This window comes from Aethalodelphis obliquidens, unplaced genomic scaffold (genome assembly GCF_003676395.1).
Source record: "Aethalodelphis obliquidens isolate GAN/ISIS:26980383/991018 unplaced genomic scaffold, ASM367639v1 scaffold6, whole genome shotgun sequence".
NCBI lineage: Eukaryota > Metazoa > Chordata > Mammalia > Artiodactyla > Delphinidae > Aethalodelphis > Aethalodelphis obliquidens.
In genome coordinates, this window is record NW_020837950.1 from 11665473 (window position 1) to 11682187 (window position 16715).

Below are 16715 nucleotides of genomic sequence, written 5' to 3' on the forward strand. Positions count from 1 at the left end.
GCGGACTCTCAACCACTGCGCCACCAGGGAAGCCCTATACTTTTAAAATACTAATAACTTTGCAAAGAGCCATTCTAGTAAGTCATATATTAGCACAAATATACCAATACATACATCAAAACTTTGATAATCCCCACATTATCATTAGTTTTGACACACAGGATTTAGAAATGGGCAAAAGAGAAAAATTTGATAATCCTCAAACTCTGTTTACCTTTGGCATACAGGATTTAGAAATAGGCAAAACAAGAAAGGGGCAATTATAAAATTTTCTTTCATAATTATGTGTTGGTTAAACTATGCTACATAGTGGGGTAGGAGGCAGTTTGGTACTAAACAACTTCATAAAAACATTTATGATGCTCAAAATTTGCCTATATATTTATGGATGATTAAGAAGAAATACCCTAGATTTACCAAATAAAGCATAAAATTAGAGTTGATACAGTACAAAACATAGGTTCTTTCATTTGGTTTCTGCCCACAAAATACCCCACCTCTTGTTCTTTTTGACTGCTCCCACATCAATCATAATTATAATAAATAATACTGAAATAAGTCTAGCTGAAGTTCTCAAAAGTGATGTTTTTTTAAAACTGGGTAAGGAAATATAAAAACACAGAAAATGAGTATGCAGCTGCACACACTAGAATAATTCTAGGTTTTAGTATTGTTATTCACATTTCTTAAATCATATCAATTTATATATAGAAAGATTTTATTTCATTAACAGTTGTAGTTTTATAATAAGTTGCTGAAAGGAATTGCTTTATTTTTAATGTACACAATTCTTCTAGACATTACAAAAAACATAATGCCAAACTGTTGGCATTCTTTTCTTTTTTTTAACAAATTACCACAAACATAACAAATGTGAATAATACTTCAATACCAGTCACTATTTCTAAGTAATAAACATATATTTTTATTTTTGTGGAAATAAATTCAATGATATGGCTCTTCTTTTACAAGCATGCTTTTATGATATATAAAAACATTTTTTGAATTTTATTTTCATTAAAATGTCTGTTCTTTTGGGAAACCATTCCGAAATTCAGGATTCTTTCAGTAATAGCTCAATCGTATCATTCCTGATCCAATTAATTTTTTAAGCTTATCAAAAAACAATACAATTGTTTGCTAAAATTACGTATGTTGAAAATATCCTTCATATCCAAAGTCAAATTTATTTAAGCCAGTGTCTCACATTGGAAAATTATACTTCGCCACACTAAACTTGTGTGTAAAGGAAATTATAACTGACATACTAACAGGACTTTTTAGCTCACCAAAAAACAGAAGTCAATGAAAGTTTCCTTTCAGAAAGTTGGTTCTTTTTAAAAATAAAGGTAAAAAACTTTTAAATTGTAAAAATTTCTTTTATGATTATATCAAAAAAGTTTTCTATATCTATTTAAGTTAATAGGATTTTGACCTACTGTAGTTTAGAAATTACATGCCTCAAATATAAAATATAGCTCTTTAGTACTGTCTTCAATACCACTTACACAGACAGTTCTGTAAGACTAGAAGCAGTTTTATAAGACAGCAGCACTTGGTAGATATCTAACCATTTTTCCTTCTCTGAAAACTTGCCTGCCTATGGAAGGTATAAAATTGCAATATAATCTCAGACTCCAACTTTATTCCTAGAAAATGTACACACACAGAACAAAGGAACAAAAGGTAAGAGATCACGATCATATACAAAGCAGAAGAAAGTGCAACAGCATGTCTTCCTTCCTGTAGAATACACCAAAATGTTTTTTTGTATTGTTTTGAAATCAAAAAGCACTCAAGTGTTTTTGTTAGATCTCCTTTCTTTCATTACTACTGGTACTAGTACTTTTTTTTTTTTAAATTAATTTATTTACCTTTGGCTGCGTTGGGTCTTCGTTTCTGTGCGAGGGCTTCCTCCAATTGCGGCAAGCGGGGGCCACTCTTCATCGTGGTGCATGGGCCTCTCACCATCGCGGTCTCTCCTGTTGTGGAGCACAGGCTCCAGACACGCAGGCTCAGTAGTTGTGGCCCACGGGGCCGGACGCTCCGCGGCATGTGGGACCCTCCCAGACCAGGGCTCAAACCTGTGTCCCCCACACTGGCAGGCAGATTCTCAACCACCGCGCCACCAAGGAAGCCCAGTACTTCTTTTTTAAATACAAGCTTTTGAAGGGCTTGTATTATGAACCAGGTCTCAAAGCACTTTAAATACTTCTCATAGAAACCTTTAAGACTTTACTAAACGTCAAACAACAATTAATATAAAGGTTACATTTTCTGTCTGAGAAAGAATCAGAGCATTTCAATCTTTAAAACTGCAGCTGATAATTTTCTTAGATATTTTGTAATCAGTAAAAATTCTCTTTAATACTTTTAATAGACTACATATTTGGCATGTGATTCAGTAAAAAATTAAACTTCTCTTGAATTTTGAAAAACATAGTGTTTTTCTGTTTTATAACTGGACATTACTTCTAATAAAACACACATTCACAGTACAGTTGACTAAATTACTGCAAATAAAACTAATTTTAACCTACAAACCTTCACACTTTTAAGTCAAGGACATTTATTTTACTTTAGCATGACTTTCAAGCACCCTGGTTTAATTTCAGAGAACCTGCAGAAATGAAAAAGAGTTATTTTAAAGATAAGAATTTCAAACTGATTAAGAAACATAATCTTGTAATCAATTCAAGTGCCTATGGTAAACATAATATTAACTATCAAAACACTCTCCTTTAAGTTAAATCCAGCACTAATATCTATGCTTATGTTCCTTTTAATCTATTGTCAAAATAAATACATGGCTAAGGCTGGGGGTTATTCCTAATTAAGTATTACAATTTAAGATTTTTTAAAATTCTCAAGCCTGAATTTGACCCTCATGAACAACAGCATGCTGCATGAAGGAGAAGACGATGTCTGCATTACATTATTTCTATGCATTGTAACAGTACCAAGAAATCTCTAATAGGTAAGTCTGATTCATCAGGCCATGAAATGCTTTCAACTCCCTCACTGTGAAATTTAAAGAAACACAAGTCTCTAAAACAGATCATCAATCCCAACATGATAATGTTGTGGTCTAACTACTCCTTTTGTAAAAGTAACTCTAAAATGTCATCTATTTTCATGCTCAGAATTAACACTACCATTTTCTATAATATAGCCAACATTTTATCACGTGACATAAACAAAATATGCTACATTCATTGAAACTGGAAGTAAGGGAAGGAGGGTACTTAGATTCCTCATAACCACTTAATGAAAAAGGACATTTCATGTTTGTCAGCTAAGATCAATAATGGCACTTAATTTATGAAGATGTGTAAATTCGTAACTGACTGGACATTTCCACTAATGTTTAAATACATCCAAATTATAACCACATTTTAGCAGAAGCTCCAACTCTTTCCAAAATCCACAGACATGTTATTTCTTTTCAAAGGAATTAATTAAACAGCAACATTAAACTATGATATGTATAATCTAACTACCTTGAATGATACATTATCAAAAAAACACAAATATACTTAGTTTCTTTTAGATTTTTAATTTATGATAGAAATAGTTTTGTCAAATGATTACTTCAATAACAAACATTTTTCTTTCATTTCTGGTTTAGTGGAGATCATAAATCTAGAAAGGAATGTTATATATCATAATCTAGTCATGAATTTATGGCTAGAATCAGATGGTTAAATTTAGTTAACTATTTTAACAAATTGTTCTGAGCAAACTATTAGTGTTTACCATCTGCATATGGGCAACTGCCATTATCGATAACAGAAATCTATACTCACCTGAAGCTATGGCTTGTGAGGTATTTAATGACAGCTGGTTTGATGCGAGCAACTCCTCCCTGGCTGTGGTTTCCTCTCCCCGTAATCACAGAAAGATAGGGCTTACCACCATTCTGCTTAAATTCTGTTACAACAGGAATTGGAACCGTTAAAATTGATCTATCTTACATTCTCAACAGAAAACAAACCTTTACTCAAACACGTATGAAATAATTTTCATGAGGATTTAGAGATTTATCACTTCAAAAATCCCCAAATTAATGTTTTTAAATGTACTGTTTCACCTACACTTTAAGTATGGAAGCTTCCTAGCAACTCATCCACCTAAAGACTTAAGTGGGACTTCTCCTGTGGGGAGAGAGATTTCCATGTGTTATCAGAATTTCTCTCTGAAATAATGATAACAACAATAATATTAATGATACTTAACAATTATTACACACATGGAGTCAGGCATTGCTTTAAGTGACTTATATTTATTAACTAAGAATCTTTACAACAACTCTACTACTCTGAAGCCACCCAGCTTTGGTCTGATTAGCAGCTCTGCCACTAAATGACTGTGTGATAGGACCATGGACAATTACTTAGCCTATCTGTGCCTATTTCCTTAACAATAAAATGGGGTATAAGGCAACTGCTTTATAGAATATCATCCTCAGGAAGAGCCAGTAGCAAATCCACTAATTATAGCATGGACTGCAGTCTTACCGCTAAAGATAATCAATTATTAACTTAAGAAACTCTTCCAAACAGATGATTTTAAAATATCGAATGAACCTGAGACTCTTAAAAGACCACAGCTTCTGCTTTGGAAATGACCTTGTGAAAATCAAGTATATAAATCCTGAAAGTCAGTAACAGCTACAATAAAATAACAAAAAAAACTTGTTAATAATAGGAGTTGATTTAATAATTCAATAGATACTTGTTCCTCAGTTATAAATAGCACAAGTTTTGGGCTTCCCCGATGCAGGGGACACGGGTTCGTGCCCCGGTCCGGGAAGATCCCACATGCCGTGGAGTGGCTGGGCCCGTGAGCCATGGCTGCTGAGCCTGCGCGTCCGGAGCCTGTGCTCCGCAACGGGAGAGGCCACAACAGTGAGAGGCCCGCGTACCGCCAAAAAAAAAAAAAAGCACAAGTTTTGACCTTTAGCATAAAATACATATACACATAAACATTCCATATTCTGCTCAGTAAGTTGCCCTAAGACTCCATCAGATCCACAAACAGATTGTTTTTCGAGTCTCATATCTCCAGGGCAATATTTAGACTAGAATTTTAGTGGATATGTTGGTCCTGCATTTATAATTCCTTCTTTGCTTAAGATCCACCTCCAGAACTTCAAGCAACATTTTGTTCAAAATTCAACTCTCTCTGGGTGATGGCTATACATGGGTATTCACTTTGTAAAAAGTTTTTATGCTGTACAATAATTATTTGTGCATTGTTCTTTATGTATGTGATATTACAAATAAATGCTTACTTAAAAAAAATATATCTCAACTAACCATAATTCAGCTCTCATCACTCCTTCACTACTGCTCCTCTCATCAGTTAAGTCAGTCATTTACAGCATTTCACCTTTCAATAGTTTACTTACTGCTCTGAAAATGTTCTCACATGCCTCAAAGTAGGGTGTCAGAGGATGTTTATTGAATGAATTAATATAATATGCTTGGGTTCCCAAATTTCAGGTTAATCCTGCTTACCACCTTTTTTAACTGATTTCTAAGCATATCTCAGATTTCTTATCATTTTAACTGTAAATATTTCAGTATGTATTCAAAAAGATAAGGACCCTTTAAAAAAAACATAACCACAATGTCACCATCATATGGTACAAAGTAAAAATAGTTCCTTAATATGTTTCTAAAAATGGCTAAAAATGTCCCCCAGTAGTCTCAAAAAAAATGTTTTTACTGTGACTTGTTTGAATCAGGGTTGAAACAAGTCTCCACACATTGTATTTGGTTGATATATTTCTTAATTTTTAATCTAAAGGTTCTCCTTCCCGTGTGTGTGTGTGTGTGTGTGTGTGTGTGTGTGTGTGCGCTTTCTTTTATCTTTTTTTTTTTTACAATTTGTTGAAAAAATTAGATCATTTATCCTAGGTATTTACAGTCTGGATTTTGCTGACTGTATCCCCATGGTGCCATCTAACATGTTCCTCTGTTCCCTATAAATCTGTATAAAGTAGTAGTCAGATCTAAAGGCTCTACCTGCTTCTGGTTATTTGGGGGCAAAAGAAGCTTCATGAGTAGTAGTGGTGTATATTTCAATAAGAAGACATGAAAGGTTCAGATATCTTTTTTGTTTTTTAATTCATCCCCAATTTTGACAATCATCTTTCATGACTAAAAGCAATGTGGGGCAGAGCCACAGATTTTTCACCTGGACACATTTCTATTCAACAATACTACCATCTGCTGGTGATGTCAGTAACTACAGGCTACCACAGGTAGCACGCACAAGATGGGCTTTGGCTTCCAAAAAGGGTTTGTATCTTGAGTCTGATCCAGTATCACCGTACACAAATTATTTAACATTTTTATTCTCATAATTTTTTCTATTGAGATAAAATTCACCTAACATAAAATTCATGATTTTAAAATGTACAATTCAGTAGTTTTTAGTACATTATTACAATGTTGTGTAACCATCAACATGATCTAATTCCAGAACATTCCATCATCTCAAAAAGAAATTCTGTTCCTGTTAGCAGTCAATCTCCATCCCCCCTTTCCAGTCCCAGCAAACATTAATGTACTTTCCGTTTCTACTGATCTGCCCATTCTAGACATTTCATGTACAATAAATGGAAATCGTATAATATGTGGCCCTTTGTATCTGGCTTCTTTCACACTGCATAATGTTTACAAGGTTCATCCATGTTGTAGCACGTATCAGCATTTCATTCCTTTTTATGGCTGAATTATATTCCATTGTATGGATATACCACATTTTTTCCATTCACCAGTTGATAGATTTGCGTTGTTTCCACCTTTTGGCTATTATGAACATTCATGTACCAGCTTTTGTGTGGATGAATTGTGTTTTCAATTATCTTGTGTACAAACCTAGGAGCAGAACTGCTGGGTTATATGGTAGCTCTGTGTTTAACCTTTCAAGGAATGTCAACCTTTTCCACAGTGGTTGTACCATTTAACATTCCCACCAGCAATATATGAGGGTTCCAATTCTCTATATCCTTATTGACACTTATTATTTTCCACTTTATTAAACTGTTTATATCATCAGTTTCCTTACTATAAAATGAGAGGAATACCTACCCTTTATTCAGTCATTTATTCAAAAGTTTTTTAAAGTGGTGAATGAAAGGCTCAATATACAATAATGATTCAATAATCATCATTGACTCAATTCTTGGCCAAAAAGATGGACATTTAATAATCAATTATACAAAAAGCTTTTTATAAGTACTGTGATACAGAGGAGTACTATGAGAGGCTTTTAATAGGGAGCCTAACTTAATCTGGAGGTTAACAAATGATAATGTAGATAAACATAAAGAAAAGGAGAAGAAGCAAAACACAAGATGAGAATGTAGAGACAGGCCAAGGAACAATTATGTAGGGATCTGGGAATTTATGCTAAATGAAACATAGCAACCTGTACTTTTTATCACAATGCTAACCATTTATGTAACTATTTATTCACTGTCATCTATCCTACTAGACAGCAAACTCCATAAAGACAGGGATTGTGTGTCTTTTTCACTGCTTTATCCCTGATGTCTAGAATATAGAAGATAATCAAATTTTACTGAGTAAATGATTTACTCGTCCTCTATAGACAAAATATTCCCTTATAATACTTCCATATAATACTTCTACTTTTCTTTTCTCCAGATTAAATAATGTATTTAAACCGCTCTTAAATTTTCTCTTTTCTAATCTTTATTGTTGTTGTTTTCTAGTTCTTTCTCCAAGATTTTCAAAATTCTATTTAAAAAACAACTGGGGGAGGGGGATCCTCTACTTTATCAAAGAATGTCTGCTAATGAACAGAGAAGGAACACAAAATTATAAAACACCATTATGAGAACTTCCCTGGTAGCGCAGTGGTTAAGAATCCTCCTGCCAATGCAGGGGACGTGGGTTTGATCCCTGGTCCTGGAAGATCCCACATGCCGCGGAGCAACAAAGCCCGTGCGCCACAAGCACTGAGCCTGCGCTCTAGAGCCCGTGAGCCACAACTACTGAAGCCCGCATGCCTACAGCCAGTGCTCTGCAACAAGAGAAGCCACCGCAACTAGAGAAAGCCCACGTGCAACAACAAAGACCCAACACAGACAAAAATAAATAAATTTTAAAAAATAAAATTTTTTTAAAACACCATTATGCAACCACCAATATAATAATTGATTCAGACAAGGATCATCTGTGGATGCTAAAATCATTAGGCAAAATGAGAACAGTTATTCACACAGCCACAAAGTATCAATCACCAAAATTTACTAATTGATTACAAAGAAAGAAAAGGTACATTTACAAATTGAAATCTGATATGATAGAGTCCCACATTAAGCTAAGAAATCAAACTTAACACCACCAATACTGGGGCAAACTGACCATATATGTCTCTTGATTAGTTCCCCAAGGATGACCTAACATCTCCTATGCAGTATTTTCACCAAGAAAATTTTAAACTGAATCTAATCATGAAGAAACAATTAGACAAATTAAAATTGTATGGCAATCTACCAAACAACTGGCGTGGAGTCTTTAAAAGTGTCAATAACATGGAAAACAAAAAACAGACTGAGGAACACTTCTATATTATAGGAGGCTACAGGTTTGGGACAATCAACTGGAACATATGATGCATGACTAGATCCTGGATTGGGGGTGGAACATGGCACAGCTACATAGGACATTTCCATATAACTGGAAAAATCTGAATATGGCCTGTGTATTAGACAACATCATTATAACAATGTTAAATGTCTTAAAAGTGATAATGTATTGTGATTATGTAGGAGAATGAATTTGTCCTCAAGAAATAAACACGCTGAGGTATGCAAAAGTAAAGCACCACAATGTTTAATAAGACTTATTATCAAATGGTTCAGCAGAAAAAAATTCTAGAGATAATATAAACAAATGTGGCCAAATGTTGACGACTGATCAATCTAGGTAAAGGATATATGTACAATTCATATATTGTAAAAAATTTGTACAATATGTATATTGTACAATTCTTTCAACTTCTCTGCAGGTTTTTAATTTTTCAATATAAAAAGCTAGGAAAAAGGATAATGATAAGAGGACACATGTTGATATGCAAAATAAAGCTCACTGCAACATTTTAATTAAACGTCCATCAATAGAGGGATGGATACATTATGATAAGGTCACACAATACTACACAGCAGTTATAATTTAAAAAAAACTCAATCCGTCGAGATGAGTAGATCTTGAAAACTGTATTGGGTAAAAATAAAATAAGTGGCTTGGCTGACGATATAGTGTGACATCATGTATGTTCATTTTTTAAAATTCACAAAAAGGCTACTATAGACCAATTATGGATGAATGTATAATACACGTAGTAAAGGTATTTTCAAAACTGTCCAGGATGATGCAGACCAAACTGAAGGATGTTGATTTCCATCAGAAGGGGAGAGAAGAAAGAGAAAAGGATTGGGGATAATGCAAAGGGAGGAACAACAACAAAAAATATATATATGAAGCACATACAGTAAAATGTTATCACTTGTTACTTACATTCATGGGTACACAGGTGTTCGTTATTTTACTCGCAACTTTTTCAATGTGGTTTTCATGATAAAGTTTTTATATCAATTATATTTAATCAAGTATTTAATTACAACTGAATTGTAAAACCTATATGTGCTGAACTGATAAACCTGTATAACATATAGTATAAAACTTTCTAAAATATATACAAATTAATTAACCAGAACAATACAGCTATCAATGACACAGCAGTATTACTGAACCACAGGGTAATAACTGAGGCATGGATTCCATGTCTCCACAATAAAATGTAAGACAAAGAGAAAGCCAAGTTGAGAATTCAAAAATATCCTAGTAGTGCTAAGAGGAGATGACTCCCTAGTATTAGAGTCTGGGGTACTACAACAGATTGAATTTTCCCAAGTGCTACCATCTCGTGATGAAAAGGAAACAAGATGATAAACCAACAAGATACTTTAACGTATATAAAGTACATGATATTGATTGTAAGAGGCAGGCAGTAGCATTCCTACTGACCCGCAAAGACAAAATACAAGCAGAAAGGGAGAAGGGCATACTACCAAAATGCAAACACTCATAAATCCTGCCTTTATGATAATTCTATAAAAATCCTATCAGTTAATTTACTTCTGCATTTTTTATTTTTTTTTATTTTTTTTTTGCGGTACGCAGGCCTCTCGCTGTTGTGGCCTCTCCCGTTGCAGAGCACAGGCTCCAGACACGCAGGCTCAGCGGCCATGGCTCACGGGCCCAGCCGCTCCGCGGCATGTGGGATCTTCCCGGACCGGGACACGAACCCGTGTCCCCTGCATCGGCAGGTGGACTCCCAACCACTATGCCACCAGGGAAGCCCTACTTCTGCATTTTATTAAACATCTGTTGAGCAACTGACATCTAATAAGTATCTATTAGCTTTAATAAATGTCTACTGAACAAAGATGTATTATATTCCTGAATGGTCCAGAGGATTCTCAGATTACATCATGCCCTCCCTTTGACAATTATAACAAAGGAATACAAACGTAACTGAAACAGGAAAATAAAAATGTTAATGGACATGGCAGTTAGAATTCTTTCCCAAGGTTTTCTTGAAGAATGAATCTAATACAAACATCTATAAATGTGGCACAGATATCCTCAGCCTGCACATTCAGACTTCCTTGAATTTGTGAAAATCTGTCATGACTATAGTCCTACCTTCAGTTTTCTCCTGTAAAACTGTCATCAAATGTTCTATAGCCTCATCCACATGCAGCCCATGGAGGTCTAAAACATTCTGTGGCAGCAGGGAGGCATTGACTTTCTCAAAGATCTCCACAGCAGCAAGGTGATTGGCTTCTTTCATCTTCTGCTCATGGAGACTACCCTTTAATTATAAACATATCATCAGTAATCACTTTTGATATCTGCTACTTAGTAAGCAATGAGGAAACAAATAGTGCCCCAAATAAAAGGAAGAACAAAAAAGGCAACAACAAATGTAAAATTTTAAATAATGCAATGGGCTAATATGCAAGAATGCACCAAAATTTAGGTGAATTTCAGTGGACAAATAACATAGTTCTTAAACTACTAAATCATCATTTCTAACACATTCTCTGATCCAAAAATCATAGGAAAAGGACACTTAAATAAACAACACACATCTCAAGAAGGAATCCACTGGTTTATCTTTTGATAATCCTGAGTCTCAACCCTTTAAACCCTTGCAGTTACCCCTGAAGTCATTCCTCAAGGTTTGCTATTATTGCTCACAAGGTTATACCGGTCTGATACCTTTTTCTGCTCCATCATAAAAAAGTAAGCAATATGGAACCACAGAAAACGAAAAGTAAATCAATCAGGTTTCTTGTAATACCATGCTGTATGAGACCAGGTAGAAATTTTACTTCCCTGAGAGATATTAATGTAACTTTCTTTTTCTGACTATGACAGTGATACACAACTTAAAATTCAAGCATGATAGAAAGCACAAGACCTCTGTAATCCCACCCTGGGATGGCCAATATTAACATTCTGCTTCCTTTCCTCCAGAAAATTCATATCTGTTTAGAAGCAGTACTGAATGAGAGAATCCAACCTAAAAGAAAATATGGACTGTCGGAAGAATTCTCAGAACCATACATTTCTTACATATTAGGGCACTTTATGTCACTTATACAATGTACATTCCCCAGAATAACTTAATCCAGTCACAGTATGAGTATTAACTGCTTCAAGATTATTCAGATGTTGTAAGTGACAAAGAAAAAATAATTTTCCTCTTTACTTGTTGGGCATAAAACGTGGCAACGTTTTTCTTCCCCATCCGATAAGCTTCCTTTGCCTTGCTATAGCATTCCATCCTCTTTTGCTGGTGCAGGAAAGCCTCTGCCCTGTAGTCATCATACTCTGGGTACTCAAAATCCTGGAAAGATGGTTCGCTTGGTATATCTTCAGTCTCTTTCAATTTCTTTGCCTGTACGGTGTTACACAATAAGTAAAATACGAAAGAAAGCAGAAAGCACACATTTTACCTTCAAAAAAATGTACATGAAAACTGGGCTCTACTAATTTTTATCTTTCTTCTTAAAAAACAGACTCTCCCTACTGTCTATCTAGTAAGTCATGCACTTGGCAACTATTGTTAACTTTTTCATGCCATAAGGGTACTCCTTCTTTAACCATTCTTATCTTAGAAGATGTTAAAAAGTTCTCTAAAATTATGAAAATAAAAAAAATCAAGCCAAAAGAGAGAATATAAGATATTCAAGGAATGATGCTCATTTATCTAAATGCAATATTTTCCAAATTTTAGTTTGTAAACCCATTCAAAGGATCAGTCCAACCACTGAAGGAAGTAATGGCATATTTCAATATTTTTTATAAACCAATTGATAAAGTAATTGAATAATATTCTTGTTAAAACAGAAAGGCATGTGGAGTAACCATGCCTTATAGTAGGTAAAAAATCATAAGGAGGTTTATGGGCAGTTTTCAACCAGCTAACTACCAACTAGCCGCTATGGTAGTGTTGACTTCTTGAGTTTTCTGAAATATCATGAAGTAGTTGTTACCCATATGAGACCCTGAATTAAAGAAACTAACTCTAATTTAAAACACAAGGTTAATGAAAATAATAATTATTATACAAATATGCCTCAATACTCTCCACCAAATAGAAAAGAATAAAATTAATGCGTCACCATATTCCTAACTCATTACCACAGTCAAAAATCTGTAAATATACAGTCAGTTTATTTTTTGCAACAAACCCAAGGCTCTCTCTTACTTAAGAATATTCATAGGACCTACATCCTTATGTCACGCTCAGTAGTCAAGCTTCACAAGCTTCTTTCATATTAACGTTTAAATATTCTGTGAGTATATGGCTTGCATCCCTGATAAAATCAAAGATTTTCCAGGGAGAGGATAATAAAAACACTTTCTATGACCTTTGAAAAGCCCATAGTGCCTAACAATATGGACATAAACATTTCATAGCTTTAAAATCTCTCTGTGTTGGTGTTCATACTAAAAAATGCAAATACATTTGGTTCTCTGGGAAGGGACCCTTCATTGTTTATTTTTAAAAAAGAAAAAACAGGGAATTCCCTGGCAGTCCAGTGGTTAGGACTCGGCACTTTCACTGCCAGAGGCCACGGTTCAATCCCTAGTGGGGAAACCAAGATCCCGCAAGCCACATGGCGTGGCCCAAAACAGACAGTACATAATGAGAGACACTTTATCAAATAGCTACTCTCTTTTTAAATAAAACCAAAATTTATTTTTACATCCCTTTCATAGTGATGTGGTTTACTTCATTAACAAGGGCCAAATGAAATACGTGCTGCCTAAGAATTTATGTAATTAGTGTCACTTGAAAGTGTGATGTACTATTATACCAAAACCATTTCCAATGGTAACAAACTTGCAAATTTTATTAAAGGCTAAAGGGAAAAAGTAGTAGTATTAATAAAACACAGTTTTAAATAAATGTTAGTTTCTTGAACAAAGCAGATAAACCAAAATGTTACTGGTATCATGATACTCCCCTTTAGTATCTCTGATCCCTTGGGATCCTGGGATATCAAAGACAGACTATTCTATTTTGTTCAAAATCTTAAAAGATTTTTATCAGTGTTGTGACACCTACCTACGTTTTTTTGAGAAAGGCTAAGAATAATCTCCAGTATAACTTATCCAAATTTACGTTCTGGCCAACATTTACACAACTCACAAACACTTTTCTGATTCCAACATTTTCTAACCATCTCCCACTTTGAGCAAGCACACTTTGTCCCCATCACTTCCTCTATCACCATAATGACCAAGAGTGCCTTGCTCTATTATCAGGTGAAAAAGTAATCTTCATTCCCAGTTTGGCACTGAAGGTCTCTTCATCATCTTGTACACTCCCTGAATCTTATAATATACTGCACCTATCCATGATGAACACAGGCATCAGCAGTACACTTGGTTCCTGTTCCGTGTACACACTAACAGATCACATGAAAACCAAAATTACCTAAGTTCTACATATCAGCTAAGTGATGGTGAAATATTCAAAGAAAAAAGGCAACATACAAGTGGTGCTCCACTATCCCTGAGTGGTCTTATTAATGAGCAAGTATAGCAGGATGATTGAGGACTGTTTAAAAAAGAAAAAAAAAAGCCTAAAACGAATACAAGATTAATATACAAAATCAATTATATTTCTATGTATTTGCAATGTACAATCCAAAAATAAAATTAAGAAATCAATTTCATTTATAATAGCATCAAAAAAATAAAATGCTTAGAAATAAATTTTAAAAATTTTTTAAAAGGCATGTAAAACTTATACTCAAAACTACAACAGGGGCTTCCCTGGTGGCACAGTGATTGAGAGTCCGGCTGCCGATGCAGGGGACATGGGTTCGTGCCCCGGGCCGGGAAGATCCCACATGCCGCGGAGCAGCTGGGCCCGTGGGCCATGGCCGCTAAGCCTGCGCGTCCGGAGCCTGTGAGGCCACAATGGTGAGAGGCCCGCGTGGTGCAAAAAAAAAAAACAAAAAAAAAACTACAACACACTGTTGAATGAAATTAAGAGGACCTAAATAAATCGAAAGGTACTCTATATTCATGAATTGGAAGACAATATTGTTAAGATCGCAATACACCTCAAATTGATCCACAGGCTCAACAAAATCCCCATGAAAATTCCAACTGTCTTCTTTGCAGAAATTGACAAGCTGATCCTAAAATTCACATGGAAATGCATGAGGACCAGAATAGACAAAATAATCTTGAAAATGGTTGAAAACGCACACTTCCTAATTTCAAAACTTACTACAAAGCTACAGTAATCAAGACTGTGGTACTGGCATAATGAGAAACATACAGATCAACGGAATGAAACTGAGAGTCTAGTGATAAATTTATAGTCAATTCATTTTCAACTAGGGTGCTAAGAAAATTCAATGGGGAAAAGCAGTCTTTGCAACAAGTGGTGCTGTGACAACTGGATATCCACACGCAAAAGAATGAACCTGGACCCCTATCTCACAACATATACAAAAATTAACCCAAAATAGATCAAAGCTCTAAATGTAAACACTAAAACTATAAAACTTTTAGAAATAAACTCAGGTGTAAATCCCCATGACCTTGAATTAGGCAATAGTTTCTTAGATATGACACCAAAAGTACATCCAACAGGTTCCTGTTTCAAGATGGCAGAAGAGTAAGACACGGAGACCACCTTCCTCCCCACAGATATACCAGAAATACATCTACACATGGAACAACTCCTACAGAATACCTACTGAACGCTGGCAGAAGACCTCAGACCTCCCAAAAGGCAAGAAACCCCCCACGTACCTGGGTAGGGCAAAAGAAAAAAGAATAAACAGAGACGGGACGGGAGAATAGGGACGGGACCTGCACCAGTGGGAGGGAGCTGTGAAGGAGGAAAGGTTTCCACACACTAGGAAGCCCCTTCGCGGGCGGAGACTGTGGGTGGCGGAGGGAAAAAGCTTCGGGGCCGCAGAGGAGAGCACAGCAACAGGGGTGCGGAGGGCAAAGCAGGGAGATTCCCGCACAGAGGATCGGTGCCGAGCAGCACTCACCAGCCCGAGAGGCTTGTCTGCTCACCTGCCGGAATGGGCGGGGCTGGGAGCTGAGGCCCGGGCTTTGGTCAGAGCACCAGGAGAGGACTGCGGTTGGCAGTGTGAACACAGCCTGCAGGGGGTTAGTGCGCCACGGCTAACTGGGAGGGAGTCCGGGGGAAAAGTCTGGACCTGCCGACGAGGCAAGAGACTTTTTCTTCCCTCTTTGTTTCCTGGTGTGCGAGGAGAGGGGATTAAGAGCGCTGCTTAAAGGAGTTCCAGAGACAGGCGCTAGCCGCGGCTAAAAGCGCGGACCCCAGAGACGGGCAGGAGACGCTAAAGCTGCTGCTGCCGCCACCAAGAAGCCTGTGTGTGAGCACAGGTCACTATCCACACACCCCCTTCCGGGGAGCCTGTGCAGCTCGCTACTGCCAGGGCCCCAGGATCCAGGGACAACTCCCCCAGGAAAACGCATGGCGCGCCTCAGGCTGGTGCAATGTCATGCTGGCCTCTGCTGCCGCAGGCCCGCCCCGCACTCCGTACCCCTCCCCCCCCCCAGCCTGAGTAAGCCAGAGCCCCCGAATCAGCTGCTCCTTTAACCCCATCCTGTCTGAGCGAAGAACAGACGCCCTCCAGCGACCTACACGCAGAGGTGGGGCCAAATCCAAAGCTGAGCCCCTGCGAGCTGTGAGAACAAAGAAGAGGAAGGGAAATCTCTCCCAGCAGCCTCAGAAGCAGCGGATTAAATCTCCACAATCAACTTGATGTACCCTGCATCTCAGGAATACATGAATAGACAACGAATCATCCCAAATTGAGGAGATGGACTTTGAGAACAAGATTTATGATTTTTTCCCCTTTTCCTCTTTTTGTGAGTGTGTATGTGTATGCTTCTGTGTGAGATTTTGTCTGTATAGCTCTGCTTCCACCATTTGTCCTAGGGTTCTATACGTCCATTTTTTTGTTGTTGTTGTTACTGTTTTAATTTTTTTTCTCTTAATAATTATTTTTTTATTTTAATAACTTTATTATATTTTATCTTATTACTTTATTTTATCTTCTTTCTCTTTTTTCCTTCCTTCACTCATCCCTTCCT

The 16715-nt window shown here is 36.4% G+C and overlaps 1 protein-coding gene across 8 annotated transcripts in view; it reads right to left on the reverse strand.

The window, feature by feature from the left end:
• Positions 1-2061: 2061 nt before the first annotated feature.
• The window catches only part of N4BP2 (NEDD4 binding protein 2), an 87776-nt gene continuing 73122 nt past the window's right edge, over positions 2062-16715 (reverse strand). For 7 of the 8 annotated variants that reach the window (XM_027103116.1, XM_027103121.1, XM_027103117.1 and 4 more), the window contains 4 exons: positions 11821-12009; positions 10749-10917; positions 3807-3930; positions 2062-2620 (listed from right to left, as the gene is read on the reverse strand). In XM_027103116.1, the coding sequence (XP_026958917.1) occupies positions 2575-2620; positions 3807-3930; positions 10749-10917; positions 11821-12009 (528 nt within the window). In that variant the 3' untranslated portion in view covers positions 2062-2574. Of the gene's footprint in view, positions 2621-3806; positions 3931-8857; positions 9424-10748; positions 10918-11820; positions 12010-16715 lie in introns of those variants that run through there. The other variant, XM_027103120.1, reaches the window with a different exon arrangement.